This window comes from Equus asinus, chromosome 15 (genome assembly GCF_041296235.1).
Source record: "Equus asinus isolate D_3611 breed Donkey chromosome 15, EquAss-T2T_v2, whole genome shotgun sequence".
NCBI classification, from domain to species: domain Eukaryota; kingdom Metazoa; phylum Chordata; class Mammalia; order Perissodactyla; family Equidae; genus Equus; species Equus asinus.
The window spans coordinates 39,283,271-39,301,629 of record NC_091804.1 but is presented as its reverse complement, the minus strand read 5'-3'; the positions used below and the strand labels follow the sequence as shown (position 1 = coordinate 39,301,629).

The 18,359-nt window shown below is 56.7% G+C and overlaps 1 protein-coding gene and 1 long non-coding RNA gene across 3 annotated transcripts; both read right to left on the bottom strand.

Moving 5' to 3' along the window:
- Nucleotides 1-1,315: 1,315 nt before the first annotated feature.
- SNAI1 (snail family transcriptional repressor 1) lies at nucleotides 1,316-8,031 on the bottom strand. 2 transcript variants are annotated; one of them, XM_070486115.1, is made up of 3 exons: nucleotides 7,050-8,031; nucleotides 5,821-6,351; nucleotides 1,316-2,298 (listed from the first exon to the last, which is right to left on the bottom strand). In XM_070486115.1, the coding sequence occupies exons 1-3, from the start codon at nucleotides 7,780-7,782 to the stop codon at nucleotides 2,114-2,116; spliced, it is 1,449 nt and encodes a 482-aa protein (XP_070342216.1). In that variant the 5' UTR covers nucleotides 7,783-8,031; the 3' UTR covers nucleotides 1,316-2,113. The 2 variants fall into 2 exon arrangements, with proteins under 2 accessions (XP_070342216.1, XP_044604346.1); XM_044748411.2 differs by having other exon boundaries at nucleotides 7,057-7,226.
- Nucleotides 8,032-14,867: 6,836 nt separating this feature from the next.
- LOC139040337 (uncharacterized) lies at nucleotides 14,868-18,305 on the bottom strand. The gene is made up of 2 exons (XR_011494673.1): nucleotides 17,261-18,305; nucleotides 14,868-16,300 (listed from the first exon to the last, which is right to left on the bottom strand). It is a non-coding gene; the product is annotated as an uncharacterized lncRNA (long non-coding RNA).
- Between the last annotated feature and the right edge of the window lie 54 nt (nucleotides 18,306-18,359).

Genomic DNA, 18,359 nt, shown 5'->3' with positions numbered 1-18,359 from the left:
CAGCCCAGGGATGTGGGACACAGTAGGCCTTCAGCAAATTGGTGCCCAACCCCCCACCCCCTCAACTTCCCTTCAGGGAGGCCGGCTACAATTTGGCGATTGTTAGAGAACTTTTTTTTTCTTTTGGGAGGAAAGCTGCAAGTCATTAAGGGCTGCTCCCGGCCTGCGGGTCACCATTTCCTGTTTAGAAGAAAGAATCATCTCTCCCTTGGAACATGAGACCCCCCCCACCCCCGGCCTGACGCTGGGGCTCCGGGGCTCCAGGACGCCTGCACCACCGCTCAGCTCCCCCCACAGGAAACTGGCACCTTCAGCACCTTTTGTGTTCAAAAAGGACACTCATTTTCTCCTGGCCCCAGGAGGGCCCCAGAGGTGAGGTCACCACGACAGCCAACCGGGAATGAATTATCCCAGCCCAGGACGCAAGTTGACCATCTTCCCGTCCTGTCCTCAAGCAGGAAGCTGAATGACCCCTAGCCCTTTGGCCTGGCTTCTCACCCTCCTGGCTCCAGCCAGCCAATTTCCTTGCATCAAAGGCCATTTGGTACCCAGCGGCCAGACAGAGGTGTGGGTCGGACAGGGAGGCCGGAGTGGGGCCCAGAGCCCTTGGAAACAGGAAGGACATCCTCTGTCCCCTCCTTGCTCATTGCCTTCCACCCCCTCCCTGGGAGGGGCAGCGGATCCCTCCTCAAAAAGCCTGCAGGGCTGGGGCAGAGCCTGGAAGCCTGTCCAGCTCATGAGACCCAGGGAACTGGCCCCTCGCTCTGGGCCCGCTCAGCTTCAAAACGGGAGAACGAGAGAACAAACAGGGGCCACGACGTGGAGTGCTGGGGACCTGCACACACCCCTGTGGCTCACAGGCCCCCAGGTGTTTCCCAACCTCATTGGACAGGACGCTCAGGCTCAGAGGAAAACCATCTGCACAAACAAGGCCCCTGACAGTCAAACCCAGAAGTCCAAAGTCACGTGATGTTTAACACACGATTTGGGGCCGGCCTAGCGGCATGGCAGTTAAGTTCACAGGCTCCACTTCAGCGGTGTGGGCTTCGCCAGTTCAGGTCCTGGGTGCACCGCTTAGCAAGCTATGGTGTGGCAGGGGTCCTACATACAAAGTGGAGGAAGATGGGCACCGATGGTAGCTCAGGGCCAGTCTTCCTCAGCAAAAAGAGGAGGATTGGCGGCAGATGTTAGCTCAGGGCTAATCTTCCTCAAAAAAAAAAAAAAAAAAGGACAAGATTTAAGGCTGTGTCAGGAATATCTGAGCTCCAGGAATGCCTGCCCCTCCTTCCTCACTCCTCTATAAAACCAAGTACACTTTTTTATATATAAATTAACCGCTTTATTGAATATCAATAAACTGTACATATAACTATACAAAACGTTTCCTTAGTACAAAATGTTGCTCAAAATATAAATACCAGTGTACCTTTAAAAATGTAAACATCTTCCTCCCAGGCCCACCTGTCGGGCCTGAAAATAGTTCTGGGAGATACATCGGTGGGGCCGAAGTGCCCCGCTCGGGCCTGGACAAGTGATGGCAATTACTCACAGTCCCTTTTCAGACATTGTTAAATTGCCCGTGAAACAGGTGCCACCATGACAAACGGGAGTTCGAAATAGCTGCCCAGGCCGGGGGGCATCCTGGGGTCTAGACATGTCCTTGTGTCCGTGACTGCCCCAGGCCGCGAGGGTGCACCTGGGGGCGATTATTGCATAGTTAGTCACACCTCCTGGAGGGGTGGCCTGAGGGTTCCGGGGCAGGGGTCCCCTGAGTGGGGTGGGAGCTCCCCATCAGTCTGCTGGCTTTTGTTCTGGAGCTCAAAGCAGCTGCATCCAAATAGCTTCGGACACACAAACCGACAGACAGGCCAACTCCAGAAGCCCCAGAGCGGCAGCTGCCAGGAGGGTCTCCGCTGCACAAGCCCAGTGCCCACCGGCGGCCGTCCACGGAAACGGCCACGAAAGGCCTCGCAGAACCACGCGGCCCCGAGCAGAGCGCTGGAGAAGGCCGGGCCCTGTGGGGCGGGCGCAGCGGAGGGGAGGTGGCGGGGAGCCCTCGGCGGTGGGTCGGTCGGGGCACTGCCCGGGGAGGAGCGGCGGGAGGAGCCTGCGGTCAGCGGGGGCCCCCGGAGCAGCCGGCCTCCTGGTGCTTGTGGAGCAGCGACATGCGGGAGAAGGTGCGGGCGCAGGCCTTGCAGTGGTACTTCTTGACGTCCGAGTGGGTCTGCAGGTGCGCACGCAGGTTGGAGCGGTCGGCGAAGGCGCGGCTGCAGTGCGAGCAAGAGAAGGGCTTCTCGCCTGCAGAGAGGCAGCGGGGCGGGTGGGGGAGACCGAGTCACGGGGAGAACAGCTGACGGCCACTGAACCCCCTCCCCCCGCCAGCCGTCAGAGCCCAGCTCAGCCCCACCAGGACCCCAATCCAGGAAAACCAGGCCCCGGCCAGCGTCCTAAGGCCTGGATGCCATAGGGAGCTGTGTCGCCTCCCACCGTGTGACCCTGAGCAAGTCGGGGGCTTCTCTGGGCCTCCATTTGCTCATCTGTAAAATGGCCATCACCCCGCACTCACAGGGGTTGGGGGCCGGCGGGAAGCACTCAGCAGACAACCATGATGACAGTGGAGGCAACTGTGTTTGCCGCACACGGACTTTCTGCCAGGACAGGGAGGGGTGGTCTATACTCATCTCACTGAGTCCCATCCTCGTCCTCAGTTTCCAGAGGGTGAGACTGGGGCACAGAGAGGTTAAGCGGCATACACAGCGTCACCCAGGAAGGAGCATGCACCCGACTGCAGAGCCCTGGATCTCAGCCCCCCGCACAGGGTAGGGGCTGCGGTGGGCGCTCCGTAGTGTCGTGCCTGGATCTACTTGGTCTGGGACAAAGCTTAGGACGCAGCCTTAAAGGTCCCCCAACTGCCAGCAGGTCAGGCCCCTCCTCCAGGCGCCTCCCCATCACACACACTCAGGGGAACTTCAGTCTCCTCATCTGTGCCCCAATCTGACTGACTCCCATGAGGCAAGGGCCTCCCCTGAATCCATTCCGAGCCTCCAGCCCAGGGCCTGGAACCCCCAAGAGGCTACAGAATCCTCTGACCCTATGACTTAAAACCCCTCCGGGCAGGTGGCCCTCAGCCCACTTGCTGTGCTGGAAGAATCTCGCATGCAGGGCTGGGTACACAGTAAGTGCTCAATAAGTGCTTGTACAGTGAATAAGTCAGTTGTTTTGGGGGTGTTTTTTTAAGGCCTCAGAGAAGCCTGAGCCCTCAATCACAACCAGATAACGCTGTTCACCAATTTTTCATAACTCCTGCCCAACCAAGAGGATCTAGTTCAGGGTCCAAAAACACTGACAGCACTGTGTCTTGTTTCTTCTTGGGGGTGTAGCATTTCCCAAATAAAAATAGTAACTCATTAAGCAAATACTTATTAAGCTCCCACCAGCGCCAAGCACCATTCTAGAACACCAAACGTTCCTTTCCAAAAACCATGATTCCCTCTCCTCGGCTCCCAGCCTGACCTGCCCCCAGGCCGTGGCCCCCTCCTAAGTCCCAGGGCTGGAATTCAGCAGGCAATGAAGGAACTGTCCTGCTGGGTGCCTGCGGCACTGGCTGGGCACTGGGAGGGTCCAGAAGGAGACGCCTGAGGCTGCCTGGGGACCTTCCATTCCTGGGCTCAATTTCGGGGGCAGGGACACAAGGAGACAGGCCACAATGCAGACAGGGGAACCTGGGTGGAGGCCTGGGGAAGGGGCACCTGAGCCATCCGCTCGGCCGTCGTGGGCCCCTCTGCCCACCAGGCACGAGGGCCTGCCAGCTGCATTCTCCGTGGTCCAGGGGCAGTTGTGTGCACACACTCCCTGGAGAGCGAGCGAAGGGCTGACTGTAGGTCTGGGAAAGGGGATGGAGGCCTGCACTGCCCAGGGCCCCGCCCTCACCTCCCGGCTCCATCCTTAGGAGCTGTGGCCCGGGAAAGCCACTTCCTTCTCTGTGCCTCAGTGTCCTCCTCTGTAAGGTGGTGGTTGTGATGGCACCCCTTCCTGGGCCGCTGGGGGTTTACTGTGCTTGCATGGGGGAGGTAGACCCTGCACACGTGCCTCGTTACCCGGTGTCACCCGTGCTTAGACAGGACCCCGAGCAGAGCAGGCGGAAGGCCCCCAGAACGGGACGGGGCAGGTCTGTGGGCAAGTAGGAGGCACAGATCCACCCTGCGGGTCCCACCCCCAAGACATCTTTACGGAGCTCCTGGCGAGTGTGAAATGGGCACCAGGCCGGCGGGGACAAAGGCCGCTGAGGGGGGCGCCGTACACGCGATCCTCCCGGATTAGAGGGGCCTGACTCGAGGAGGGCCAGCAGCTGCGGCGGAACAGGTGCCGGCCCCGCGCCCCGTGCACCTGCTCCCCTGCCGCCCCGCCCCCGGCCACCATTAAGGGCACAATGGGAGTCAATGCGGATGGCCAGGGCGCATTTCAACAGGCTTTGTGTGTCTGGCCGTGCCTTTACATGAAAATAATGTCCCGATGGGAGGGGAGAAAGGCTGGGGGCCAGGGGAGCACCTTGAGGGCTTCCACGCCCCCAAATAGGGAGCGGCAGGGCCAGGGCCCAGCTGAGCAGTTGGACCTTCACACGTCCAAACCAGGGCTCTTTGTGCACAAAGTATGCGACACGGGAACCAGGGACCAAGACTGTGGAGGGTGCCAGGGCCACCTTGTAGGACCCCTAATAACACCAACAAGGCCTGTAAAATGCCAGGCCCCCAGAGCCCCCACCGCCCTCATGACCCAGAGGTCAGCCACTCGCCTGGAAATGCCAGCACTGAGTCTGCCCCACCCGGCCAGCTTGACCCCAAAGCCAACAGTCACGACCCCTGAACCCTCTGCCTCGAGAGTCACTCTCCACAGAGCAGCCCCGGCCTCGGCGGCTTCCCCGTGCAAGTTCTGCAAGATGGAGAGGCCGCCTCTTCCATCTCCAGAAAGCTCAAGGATCGAGACAGCTCCATTTCACAAGTGTCCACGCATTTAGGATCGTGTTTTGGAAACACCAAGACAGAACTGCACTTTCTGGGCCTGCACGATAGGAGCGAGTTCACTCACTCCACAGCGGGCGCGGAGAGCAGATCCGAGAAGGCCACGATAATAAACTATTATACAGTGATTAAGGAGCTGCTGAATCCTGACAGCCACCCTATAAAATGCAATCCTAAGCCACCCCATATGACTAGGATATCATAATCCCGAGGCTCAGAGAAGTTAAACTCCTTGCCCAAGGTCACACAGCCTGAAAGCAGAACAAGTACCAGCCACCACTCTCGTGCATACTTACGTACCAAGCACCATCCCAGGCGCTTGCTTTCATTTGACCGGCAGGGAAACCCCACAATGTGTTCTTATGTTCATTTTACAGATGAGGAAACTGAGCCTCGGAGAGGTGAAACATCAGCCCAAGGGGAATTTATCAAAGCAGGGCTCGGAGCCAGGCGGGGGGTCTGCCAGCATCCTGCCTGCCTGGGGCTGGGGCGGGGCGAGCAGCGTGGCCCCTCACACCGGCCCCCACGGCAAGGGGCCGGCCGCCGCTGCCCCTCTACCTCCAGCCCATCTGGCTCAGCCGGAGCCGCAGAGGCACTCGAGAAGCTACCGACTGGGCCCGTCTGCTCAGCTGACGAGCGAGCAAGTGTCTGAACATGTCAGAGCAGGCCCCGCGACTCTCCAGCTGGAGATCAGGAAGCTCAGGCCTCAGTTTCCACAACCTGGAAAGAACAGCACGGCCAGTCCCCCAGGAGCCGGCGGGAAGGCGGGGTGGCGAGGGGGCCCCGGCCGCGGGACACTCACCGGTGTGGGTGCGGACGTGGCCCTGCAGCAGCCAGGGCCTGGAGAAGGCCTTCCCGCAGGTGCTGCAGACGCAGGGCAGCGTGTGGCTGCGGATGTGCATCTTGAGGGCGCCCAGGCTGACATACTCCTTGTTGCAGTATTTGCAGTTGAAGGCCTTGCGGGACTGGGGGTCCTTGGCTACCGAGAGCCCGGCCAGCTGCTTGGGCAACTGGCCCAAGCCCGGGAAGGCAGCAAAACCCTCAGCCTCCAGGGATGAGGCCGAGGTGGAAGAGAAGGACGAAGGAGTCGGCGAAGGCGGGCTGGGGGGCTGGGAGCCCTTCCCACTGTCCTCGTCCGACAGGGAGGTCAGCTCGACGACAGCCTTGGGCATCTCCTGGGGCAGGAGAGAAGCCCAGCCAATCGCCTGGGCCTGGGGTGCCAGCAGCGAGTCCCAGATGAGCGTGGGCAGTGAGGCCGTGGGGTTGAGGACCTCGGGAGGCGGGATGGCCGCCAGCAGGTGAGCCTGGTCGTAGGGCTGCTGGAAGGTGAACTCTGAGGGGAGACAAAGAAAACGGCAAGGTCAGGCATTCGATCAGCCAGTCAGTCAACAAACATTAGCCAGATGGGGGCGAGGGGGTGAGTGGGGCTGGCACTCATGTTATTAGACGAATAAAATAACTGTGATGAGGACAGATAGTTCCTGCCCTGGAAAAGCCCCCTCCTCACCCAGGTCATCTGGCTCTCCCACCTCAACCTCCAGATCTTGCCTCCCCGCCCAGCCCCAACTCCAGGCCTTATTCTCTGGTCCCCTTCCTCCCGAGATCCCAACGTCCCGAGGCTGAGGCCAGCCCCCAGCCCCCCAGGCCCCCACCTCGCAGCTCTCAAGGCCCACCCCAGCCCGGCCCCCTCCTCCGCACAGCCCTGCTCCCACCTCCTCCCCCAAATCCCCTGGACTCCGGACTCTCCAGCCCCGCAGGCCCGGCCCCGGCGCGAGCCGCCTCCTCTCCCCGCTCCACCCTCGGGCTCCCCGCCTCCCGGTGGCCGAGGGGCCCCTGAGCTCAGGACCCCCGTCCCCTAAAGCCCCCCAACCGCCCGCATCCACCTGCCCGGGCTCCCCGGAGCTCCCCCACAATGCCTCACGCCGAGGCCTTCCCTCGCTTCTGGTCCCTCGACTTGGTCCCCAAGGCCCCCTCGCTCAGAGCGCCCCCCACGCAGCCTTCGCCGGTCCCCGCAGACCGCCGGCAGCTCACCACGCACCCGGGGAGGAGTCGTGCAGCTCGCTGTAGTTGGGCCTCCGGCGCGAGCAGACGGACTTCCTGACGAGGAAAGAGCGCGGCATGGTGGCCGAAGCAGCCGAAGTCGCCGGGTCGCGCTGGGGTCGCAGGACACTCCACCCGCGAGGCCGCGCCGCTGCGCTTTGAGTGGGGACGCGGCGCCGACTCGCTTAAGTACTCCAACCGCGAGGGGGGCGGGGCCTGTGAGGCCACGCCCCTTGTCACCCCCGCGCCAATCGAGGCGCGCTTTCGCCGGAGGCCACGCCCCGAGCAGGTGCGCAGGGGGCTGGCGGGGCTCGCGCCGCGTGGCGCGGGGAGCCGGGTGGGGGCCGCAAGGGGGCCGGCTCGGGCGCTGCCCCGATGCCCTTGCGGCGGGCTGCCGGGGCCGGGACGCCGGGCGCAGGGAGCCCCAGGCGCGGCGGAACCCCCTGCGGGATCCCGCGCGCCGCCCGCCCCGCGCGGCACGGTCGCCCGCCTCTGGCGCCCCCTGGCGCCGTGCGCCGCGGGTCTGGGCACCTGAGGTTCCGAAGCCGCCTCCGCCGCGGGCTTGGGAGGGGGCGGAAATTTCCTGGGCTCGGCGGGCGCCTCGCAGAGCGTGGGATTGACCAGGGGCGATGCACACTTCGGGGGAGGGTGCGAGGAAAGGGACACCTGCGCTCGGCTGCGGACGGTGTGAAATGCCGTGGCCTTTTGCAGAGCGATTTGCCATCACCTAGCAAAACGCATTCGTTCCTGCACGTAGCAGATGTTTGCTGAGCGCCCACCACGTGCCAGGGACTGTCCCCGGGGCTGGGGATACAGTCCTGAAAACCACTCGGGGTCCCTACCCAAGGACAGCTCACCGTCCGGTGGGGGAGACAGATGAAGTAAACTGGCAATTACAATGCAAAGGGCAGTGTGCTCTGATGGGGGAGGCCGCAGGGTGCTGTGACCGTCAAGAGGCGGGTCACCTGCCAGGGGGCGAGGGGGGCGACCTCCAGAGGAAGTGTAGAAATCGGGAGGGGAAAGGCCCCAGGTAAGGATCAGCAACTGTGCAGGGCCTTGAGAGCAGCTCCCAGGGATGGGGGTGGGGTGGGCAGGCCGGGAGGGTCAGAAGCGCCGGCCTCCAGGGCCTGGCGGAGTTTGGACTTTACCCCAAGGGCACTGGGGAGCCAAGGAGGGATTTTCAGCTGAGAAGGGACCTGTTTAGTTTCATTGAGAGCTCACTCTGGGCAGGTGGGAGAAAGAAGTAGGGAAGGGGGTGTGACTGAGGGCGTCTCCTCACCTGCCTGGGGTCATCAATCTTGTGTCTAAAGGACCCAACACTGGGCTCCACAGGGGGCACTGACTGATCCAATGTGGGGTGGGCTCAGAGGAGCGACAGCTGGACCCTCACACCCAGCTCTCCTGTGAGCCCACCTGCTCCAGACAGGGCCAAGCCAGGCCTGGGGTGGGGGTGGGGGCCCAGAAATAAATCCACAGGTCCCACCCAACTCGTTTCCACCTGTGAAGCAAGGACTGTGAAAACCTGTGAGTCCCTCCACTCACCACCTACAGTGAGGGCAGGGCCGATTGTCTGCTAGGCTCCCTGGGTGCTGGGGATGACAGCTGTGAACTAAAGAGTCATCCTTCCCCTTGTTCCAGTTGGGGAGTCCAGGGTGGGGTGGGGGAGACAGGTGACACAGAGTCACGATGAAGAATACACCCCCCTCCTAAGTCTCTTCTGTGCCAATCATGATCGTCCACACACAGCAGGAGGAGGAGTAAGATCGTGTCCCTCTGCTCAAACCCTCCCACGTTCCTGTGTCACCCAGAGGAAAAGCCAAAGTCCTCCCCGCCGCCCTCCGCCCTGCTCATCTGACCTCTGCTGACCTTGTCTTGGCCATTCTCCGCCCTCCCCCTGCTCAGTGATCCCCCACCCACCTCTTTCTGTTCCTCCCCATCCCAGCCCTCGCCCCCAGCACAGGACCTTGGCACCTGCTCGTCATCCTCCCTCCCCCTAAATCTCTCTTCCCCCGTGTCTTCACCTGGCTGGCTCTTTTTCAGTCTGTTTCAGCACTAACTTCACCAACTGCTCAGCCTCATTAGTAATGAGAGAAATGCAAATGAAAACCACAGTGAGACGCCATTTCACACCCCTCAGAAGGACGGAAAGTTAAAATTTGGTCAATATCAAGTGTTGATGAGGATGTGACTTTGTCCCATGCTGGCGGGAGTGTCAATGGGCACAGCCACCCTGGAGAAGATTGGTCTCAGCTGGTAACAGGTGACTCTCCTCCTCCCAGCCATTCTCCTCCCAGGCCTGCCACATCCCAAAGGCTCTCAGCCCTGGCGAGACTAGATTGCCCTGGGGAACACCCGAGCCTAGACCCCACCCCCACAGACGTTCTGATGTAATTAGTCTGGGTGGGGGCTTCCAGGATTAGCATTTTGAAAAACTCCCCAGGTGATTGATTCTAATGAGCAGCCAACGTTGAGAACTGCTGCCCGGCCCTAAACCCAGAAGAAACTAGAGAATGTTCATTGCAGTCTTGTTCCTAATAGCAAAAAACTGGAAACAACCCGCATGGATCAATAAACCACGGTACAATCCCATGAGGGAATATTACACAGCAATAAAAAGGGACTGCAGCTCCACACGACCACAAGGACAGATCTCAAAGACGTAATGTTGAGCGAAAGAACCAAGTCAAACAAGTGCATAGTTAGCTGGATTTACATAAGGTTCAAAAGCAGGCAAAGTCAACCCTATATAGGTTAGGGGCTGTATATGGAGGTGGGAAACTATAAAGAAAAGCAAGGAAATGTTTAATACAAAATTCTGGAGAGTAGTTAGCTGGAGGAGGAGGGGCTTCGAGAGTTCTTGGTAATGTTCTGTTTCTTAAGCACAGAAAGATCTGTATTATTAGTCTCTAAACTGTACATAGACCAGTTAAACACTTTTGGTATGAATGAGATATTTAACACGAAACAAAATTTAAGACACCTCCTCAAGGGAGCCTTCCGTGATCGCCCTAGGCAAACCAGCACCGGGCAACGCCCCGGCACCACTTTCTATCCCATCACCCTATTCAGTTTTCTTCAAAGCACTTAGTCAGGGCGCAGTCTAGTACTTGGTAAGTGACTGATTACCAGCTCTACCTCCTGCTGGGTCAGCCTGGGCGAGTTACCCAGCCTCTCTGAGCCTCAGTTTCCTCAACTGTACAGACTCCCATCCCCTGGAGATGCGGCGATGGGTAGAGTCCAGAGGCCCTTAGTGCTCGCAGCACCGTCGCCCGCGCCTCCAGCTTTCCATCCGCCTTGGGTCCCCCGGCACCTGCGCCCCGAGTGGGTGGGAGGCGGGGGCGGGCCTTGCTCAGCTCTGGGCGGTCCCCTCCCTTCTGATTGAGTGGCCCCCGCGGTCCCTCCTCCAGGCCCGCCCTCGCCCCGCCCTCCCGGAGGCGGCAGCGGCCGCCAGGTGGCGGGGGGCTCCGGGCGAGGCCGGGGGCGGCCGACCCGCTCCCGGAGGTGCGCCGCGGGCCGCCCTGCAGGGGAGGGCGAGGCGGCGCTGTGAGGCTGAGGCGTCGGGTCCTCCCGGAAGCGCGCGGCCTCTGCGGCTGGGCAGCGGCGGACCCCGCGGCGCGGTCCCCGGGCGCCCTCTGCTGGCCGAGGCCCTCCCTGCGGCCGCGGCGCGCACGCCTCTGCTGGGAGCGAGAGCTGGTCCCACGGCCCTGGGGAGCAGTTTGGGAATATCCAAAGGGACCAGGAAGGGCCTCTGGGAGGAAGGCAAATCTGAATAGAGGCTTGCATTTTCCATGCGTGTCCGTCGCCCACTAAAAGTAAAAGCAAGAGCTAAAAAGTGTGATTTACGACCAACCAACCAAAACAGCAAGCCTCCCTCCATCCGCAAAGGCTGGATCTCCATTTCCACCCCCAAAGGCAGCTGTTTTTACCGGTGTCTTGTACGACCTTCCAGAGACGGTCTCTATAGAGGCCGGGGGATATGTATATACGTGTCCATTAATATGTGCACCCCTTCTTTATGTAACACAAACGGGAGATTCACGCTGCCTACAGCTCGCTTCTTCCTCCAAGGTAACAATATCCAGAGTCTGAAAACTGTTCCGGATCGTTAACGCGCAGCTCCCTTAACCTGTCGCAGTCCTGCAGGCTTCTTCGCTGTACGGAGGATACCAACGTCACGCAGCTTATCAACAAGGGGACTCGTGACAGGCATTTAGGTTAGACCACAATTTTTTCCTTCTACAAACTAGGTGGCAATGTCAACGAATGTCTTGCACACACACCTTTGCACTTCGGGTCAAAGGTATGTTGTGTAAAATGTTGATGCATTTGTCCAAATGTCCTCCCAAAAGGTGAAACTAAATTATACTTCCCCCAGCAGGGAAGTGGGGCCCCTTCTCAAACCTGGCAGAGGCAGGGGCGTGTCTGGCTGTTTATCTCTGCCGGTCTGATAAGGGAAAGCGAGCTCTCCTAGTCACAGTCTGCATCTCACAGGAGTGGGCGAGCATGTGCTACACGCTCCCACGCTCCCAAACCCCTTGTTTCTCTGTGTTCTGAACTATCCCTGATTCCTTTGGTCACGAGTTGATGAACTTCTTACTTGCTAAGAGCTCTTTGTATATTAAGCTAACTGGCCCCTGCTGATTAGATCATTAATCAGTGAGTGGATTAATCAGAGCAGGGGCTTGATCCTGACAGGGAAGGAGACATTGTCTCTGGAAAGGTCAGTGAATGAGTCAGGCTCACCCTCCACCCTTATCCTTGATTTAAACAACAAAACCTCTTGAATGTCTCACACCTGCCTGCAAACAAACAGTGATTCAGGCCTGGGCCTGAGCAGGGGGCCCTCTGTGGAGGGAGGCGTCGGGGATACAAATGGCCAGTTTTCAGGGGAAGTTTCTGGGTCCAAGAGGCTGTAGGGCGTGGCCCAGAGTTGGGGGCTCCCATGTGCTGAGCACCTGCCTCGGTGCCAGGCTCTGTGCAGGAGCGTCGTCCACATGGGTGTCCCTCCAGCATCCCAAGCTGGTATTCGATGCTCCTGCAGTCCACGTGGGGCCCAGTTAACACATTTCAGGGCAGTCATTTTACCCACCTGTCGAGGAGGAGAAAGCCCTCAGTGTAACGGATGTGGAATCATATTAAGACATTGAGTGGCAAAAAGCAGCGCGCAGGACACGGTTTGCATATAAAGAGGGAGCGATCTACAGGTGTTTGTTTGAGATGTGGAAACCATTTCTTCAGGGGGACCCTAGAAACTGGCAATGGTGGTTGTCTCTGAGGAGGGGATCTGGGTGGCTGCTGGGCAGGGAGGGAGGGGGAGTCTTTACCACATGCCCTTTTCCATGTCTTAAATTTATTTTTATTGTTTGCAAGTATTAACCTCATTAATGTTTAATAGGTAGGGTTGTCCACCAGAGAAGAACTGTGGAAGATCTAACAGTCCAATCAATGGAATATTCTGCAGCTGTTAAGACGTCGAAGCCTGTCTGTGTGGACACAAACCCTGCACGGCGCCCCTCTCTGAGGAAAAGCGGAAGTCTCCAGCGCCCTGTGAGGCGCTGCAGGCTCGGGCCCCTGGGCCCCTCGGCGCTCTCCTCCCCATGGAGGCTCCAGCCGCCAGGGACCCACCAGGCGTGCTCCAGCCTCAGCGACGCGGCACGTGATGTTCCTGTGACTTGCCTTGCCAGCACCCGCCACAGTCTGATGTGGTGTTTTCCTTACTTTGCTGACTGCCCTTCAGACCAGAGGCTGGCAAACTGTAGCCGTGGGCCCAGGCCAATCTGAGGTCTGTTTTACACGGGCCTCGAGCCGAGAACGGCGTTTACAGACGAGCATTTGCAATCGACTTGAGGGTAAGGAACACTGACTTGGAATCTCAGAGTGAAATATTAATCTTCAAAAGAGAATTCCCTTCTTCTCATTCATAGACTTGTCTTAACGAAAAAATTGTATTTAAATATTATTATATTTTGAATTTTGTTAACCAAACACTTGCAGAAATTTGTTTTCTCTTGCTCTATGAGAACCTACATGATATCCTGGCTATTGAGGCCCTGTTGAGTGAAGCTGAACGTTCACTCTCTGCTCTAGACGCTGCACCCGGGCGGGAACCGTCTGTCGTGCTCACCGCTGTGACCTAAGCACCCAGAATGGGCCTGGTCTCTAGCAGGTGCTCAACAAATATTAGCAGAATGAATTGATAGGCTGTTAAGACAAAAAAATTCAGGTGAACAGCATATCTAATAGGCTGCCTTTTGTGCAGAAGTAAGTAAATAAAACAATATCCTCTATGTGGGCCCAGACTGTGAAAGGAGACCCAAGAATCTGGTAACTTCTGAAGGGAGCAGACAGGGATGGGAAGGAGACTTTCTCCAAACTTGAAGGATACGAGTGTCTTATTTCAGATGCGTGTGTCACTGTTTCAAATAAAATGCTTTTTCATGAAAACACCCAACCACAAAACCAAGGCAGATATTGACTGCCTCTGAGGCTCGGCTTCTTCCTCTGTGCAACGGGGGTAGGAAGTAGGATGACCAGCGATCCCAGTTTATCGCGGACTGAGGGGGCAAGGTGATCAGGGGGTGAAAAGCCAGCTTGTCCAGGCCTTGAGGGTGATTAGTGGGTGTGAGTGGGCTGAGGGGGCCCAGAAGCCAGGCCTAGCCGCACCTGCCACCCGCCGGGCCAGCATTACACTTGGGGGCCCACTCCTGCGCTCCTGGCTTGAGACAGGTCCTTGGGATCTTGATGCAGTGCAGAGTGCATCTTCCCCAGCACGTACTCTCTCTCAGACTATCTCACGCACTAATTCTCCAGGCAGCCTCGCCCTCGACTGGAGTGATAGCGCCGTTATCTGCTCCTTCCTGGCAGAAGGCTGAACCTGTCTCCAGGAAAAGCCCCAGGGGTCTCGTCTCCCTCCCACCTGCACCCAACCTTTCACACCTCGAGACCTTTGTGCTTCTCTGAACCCCTGAGGGTGGGAGATATTGCCAAGGAGGGGAAGGTGAGAACAAACTGCTTTCTAGGTCAAAGGTAACTCTTAGTTTCAGACTCCCAAGAAAATCCAGACCCTGCTGGTGGTCCACAGGATGCTACCTAACCTGGGGCTTATCTCCTCCCACCCTCTCCCATGCACCTCCCCTCCAGCCTTGCTCTTCAGTTTTTCTTGCGGGCTCTTCCCACAGAAGGGCCTTTGTCTTTGCTGCTCCCTCCGCCCAGAATGTCCTTCCCCAGATCTCCTGGAGCTGGCCTTAGTTCAGACATCAGTGCAGAGATGCTAATGTCATCTCCCTTTCCTGTCTCTGTCACATTGGCCCATTTGATCCCCACAGCAAGCCCCAAGTGGCAGGCAAGGTTATCCGCCCCATTTTACAGATAAAGAAACTGAGGCTCAGACAGACAGGTGAGGTACTAACAGGTCCACATCACAGCAAGTGAGCGGTGGATAGTACCTGGCCTGGTGGGCCAGGATACTGTGATAAGCCACGGGCACAGACAGGGTCCCTACGCCCGTGGAGCCCACAGGTGAGGGAGGAGGAGCCATAACAGGCAACTCACTAGCCCCGAGGGACCCAGGGTGAGTCCAGGCTGAGGTCACAAGGACCGGCAGGTGGGAGGAGAAAGGAAGGGAGAGGACATTCGAGGCGGCAGCAACCACCAGGATTAAGACACCCAGGGGCAGATGAGTGTCCAGGATGTGAAAGCAGTTCAGGAAGGCCGAGGCTCCGGACTGAGAGCCCCAGGCCCCTCAGAATTTTTGAGGCTATCAGTGTGTTTCTACATCAGAAAAGTTCAAACAGAGTTTAGAAAATCGTGTCTGTTTTTTAAAATATTTTTATTTAACACATTAACACTTTTAAGACATATACACAAATTGCCACAGAGCACAAAGCTGGGGTCCAGCCTAGCCCTACCCCCGTGTTGTGTGACCCTGTAAGTCCCTTCCTCTCAGCTACAACCACCACCCAGGTCAGGAGCTGGAGCCTCGAGAGCCACCTCAGAAGCCCTCCTCGTGGGCACATGGACACACACACGTCCTCTATGCTGTTCTCACTCATCTTGGAGATAGGCTTGCCGGATAAAATACAGATGCCCAATTAAATTGGAAGTTCAGATAAACGCCAAATAAGCATTTAGTCTAACAACGCATGGGGCAGACTTGACTTTAACAGAAGTTCCGGCGTCACTGGGCCTCCTGCGCTTCCATGTGCTGACTCTGCAGCCCTGCTGGGAGATGGGCTCCTATCGGCATCTGCAGCACAATCTACACCCAGTCCCCTGTTGATGGGCAATTAGGTTGCTTCTCATCTTTTGCTTTTCAGGAACAATAGTGCCCTGAAAATCCTTGCACTGGACTCTGACCTCATCCACAATTCTATCTGTAGGGTGTGTTCCTCAAAGTTGCTTAGTCACTTCTTGGCTTGGATTCCCTGGCAGGCTGCTGGGCCCTCAGACAAGTTCCCTCCACGTCTCCCTGGAGAGCCGCAAGCTTGTCTCTCCCTCGCTCTCCCTCCCCCTGCTCTCCTTGTCTCTCTCCACCTCTTTCCCTCATTCTGTCTCTCTGCGTATCTTTGTGACTCTCTCTCTTACTGTCTCTCCTTGGGTATGTCTGTCCCCCCAGACTCTGCCTGTCTGTCTCAGTCTTTCTTCCTATTTGTCTCCCAACTTCTCTCCATTTGACCCAGCAGCTCTGCATATAAAATACTCAGATAAGCAGGCAAAGATGTATCTGTAAGATGCTCACTCTGGCACTGTCTATAACAGAGTCGAACTGGAAACAACCTGAACACCCAATGATAAATACAGTACAGTCCATCCTCAGCCGGAGCATCACGCAGCTGTTAAAAATAACATCGTATTGACATGGAAAGATGTTGATGGATGTGTCATGGAGTGAAAGACGCAGGTTACAGACAGGAAGGAAAGTCTTTCCCCTTTTAAGTTTCAACCAAAAATATGGTAACCTGAGGCCGTGTGAGTATCCACTGTTGACAGAAATGGTCATCAAGCTGTGAGGTGGGAAGAGGACTGGCTTCCCCTTTCTTCTTCATATTTTTCTGCCCTTATTTATTTTTTATTATTTTTTTAAGATTTTTTTTCCTTTTCTCCCCAAAGCCCCCCAGTACATAGTTGTATATTCTTCGTTGTGGGTCCTTCTAGTTGTGGTAGGTGGGACGCTGCCTCAGCGTGGTCTGATGAGCAGTGCCATGTCTGCGCCCAGGATTCGAACCAACGAAACATTGGGCTGCCTGCAGTGGAGCGTGGGAACTTAACCACTCGGCCACGGGGCCAGCCCCCCCCCCTTTTTTTTTTTTTTAAGCAATAAGCATTATAATTGTTCAGATGGTGCCTATTTGCTTTATCCTATTTGTCTATATTTTTAAACAGGCATACACTATTTTTTTCTGAACCATTTGAGAGTAAATTGGAGACAAGGTGTCCTTTACTTTCAACCTCTTTCATGCATATCTTCTAAGAACAAGGACATTCTCATATGTAACTGTGGTATAACTGTCAAAATCAGGAACTCTAACTCTGATGAAACACTATGGCCAATTCCACAGTCCATATGCAAATATTAGCATCTGGCCCAAAAACATCCTTTACGGCAGCGCCCAGCCCCTCAAGGATCCAGTGCGGGATCTGCAGCCTTGTGGTCAGTTGTCATGCCTCTTCAGTCTCCTTCAATCTGACCTTGACATTTTGGAGGAGTTTGGGCTGTTCTGTCAACGTCCCTCAATTTGGATGACCTGCCTGATGTTCCCTTATGATTGGACTCAGGGGAGACATTTTTCTGCCGGGAACCGAAGTGCTGCTGCATCCTCAGTGCGTCCCCAGTCACTCACGGTTTGTCCCATTATCAGTGATACTGACTTTGATCACTTGGGGAAGGTGTCTGCTAGGTTTCTCCACTACAAAGTTACTAATTTTCCCTTTGTAGATAGTTTGTGGGGAGGTTACCTGAGACCAAATAGTCTAGATGACTTCTATAGCCAGAGAAGGCATCACTAGTCTGGCGACCTGCAAGGACTGAGTTTGTGCACCTGCCTCCAACTGTCAGCCAAGTGGCTGCCCCGCCCCAGCTAAGACAGGTGCTTTGTAACTCCCACCATCTTACCTTAAACAAGGATTTCCTAAACTAGCCTAAGGATGCATTTTACCTGTGGCTATTAAAAAGATACAGATTCCCAGGCCCCACCCTCACCTACCAATCAGAATCTCCAGGGAGGTGCCCGAGAATCGATTTTGTAGCAAGTGCCTCCAGGTAATTCACATCTTCAGGCCGAGTTTGGGAAACAGCTGACTTAACAGCAGTGTGTAGTCATCAAACATCGCGCTGCTGGCTGCGTGGGTGAGGCCGGGAAGTGGGCGGCTCAGGATCACATGAGAAACACAGTAGTGACATTGGTAGCTCACATTTATGAAGCACTTATTTTGTGCCAGGCCATTCTTTACATGGATCGTTTCACTAGATTCCTACAACTCTATGAGGAAGACACTTTTATTAAACCCATTTTACAGATGAGCAAACCAAGGCACAGAAATGAGAATAACTTGTCCAAGGTCACACAGTGAGCACTGTGGATGCTGGGAATAGGGGACTGTGCAGTGTGCTGGGGACCAGCTGGATGGGGTGTGTCTAATCACACCTCTATGGCTTGGACAAATTTCTCACCCTCTCTGGCCTCCACTCCCTCATCTGTGTAAGGAAATGCCATTGGTGCCCCTCCCGAGGGCTGGTTAAGAGGATTCAATGAGATGGACTTTTCCGGGAGTAACCTGAATGCCTGCTTTGATCTCCTCTCAGGAGCTACAGGACGGAGGACTGAACCAAGACTGTTTGAGGGCAGAGACTGTGTGAGGAACCGGGGAGGTGAATGATCACCATCCTTGTCATTCTTGTCATCCTTGTCACCTGAGCCTCACACGGGACATTCAGCAGACACCGTAGAAGGCCAGAGGACAAGAGAGGAATAAAGGCAAGAGCACCCAGGGGCCTCGTCGAGGGCCTGGGCGGGTCAAGTGCCCATCTGGCATCTCGCCTGCCTGCCTGAGTCTTGCCCCTCTGTCGGGCAAGCCCCACCTCCCAGGCTTGGAGTTTGAGGACCCGCCTGAGCGTCAGGAGTAGTGATGGACAGCAGGCAGCCGGAGCCTGAGGAGACACCGCCCCCTTCAGGTTTCCTTATCACTGTGCAGGCCCCTGATTCCAGCTGGAGATTGCCACGGAAAGGCAGCACCATTGTAAAAGGGCCCCTTTCAGTTCCCTTTCAATTCTAGGAATATCTATTGAGTCTACGTGGGGTAAAG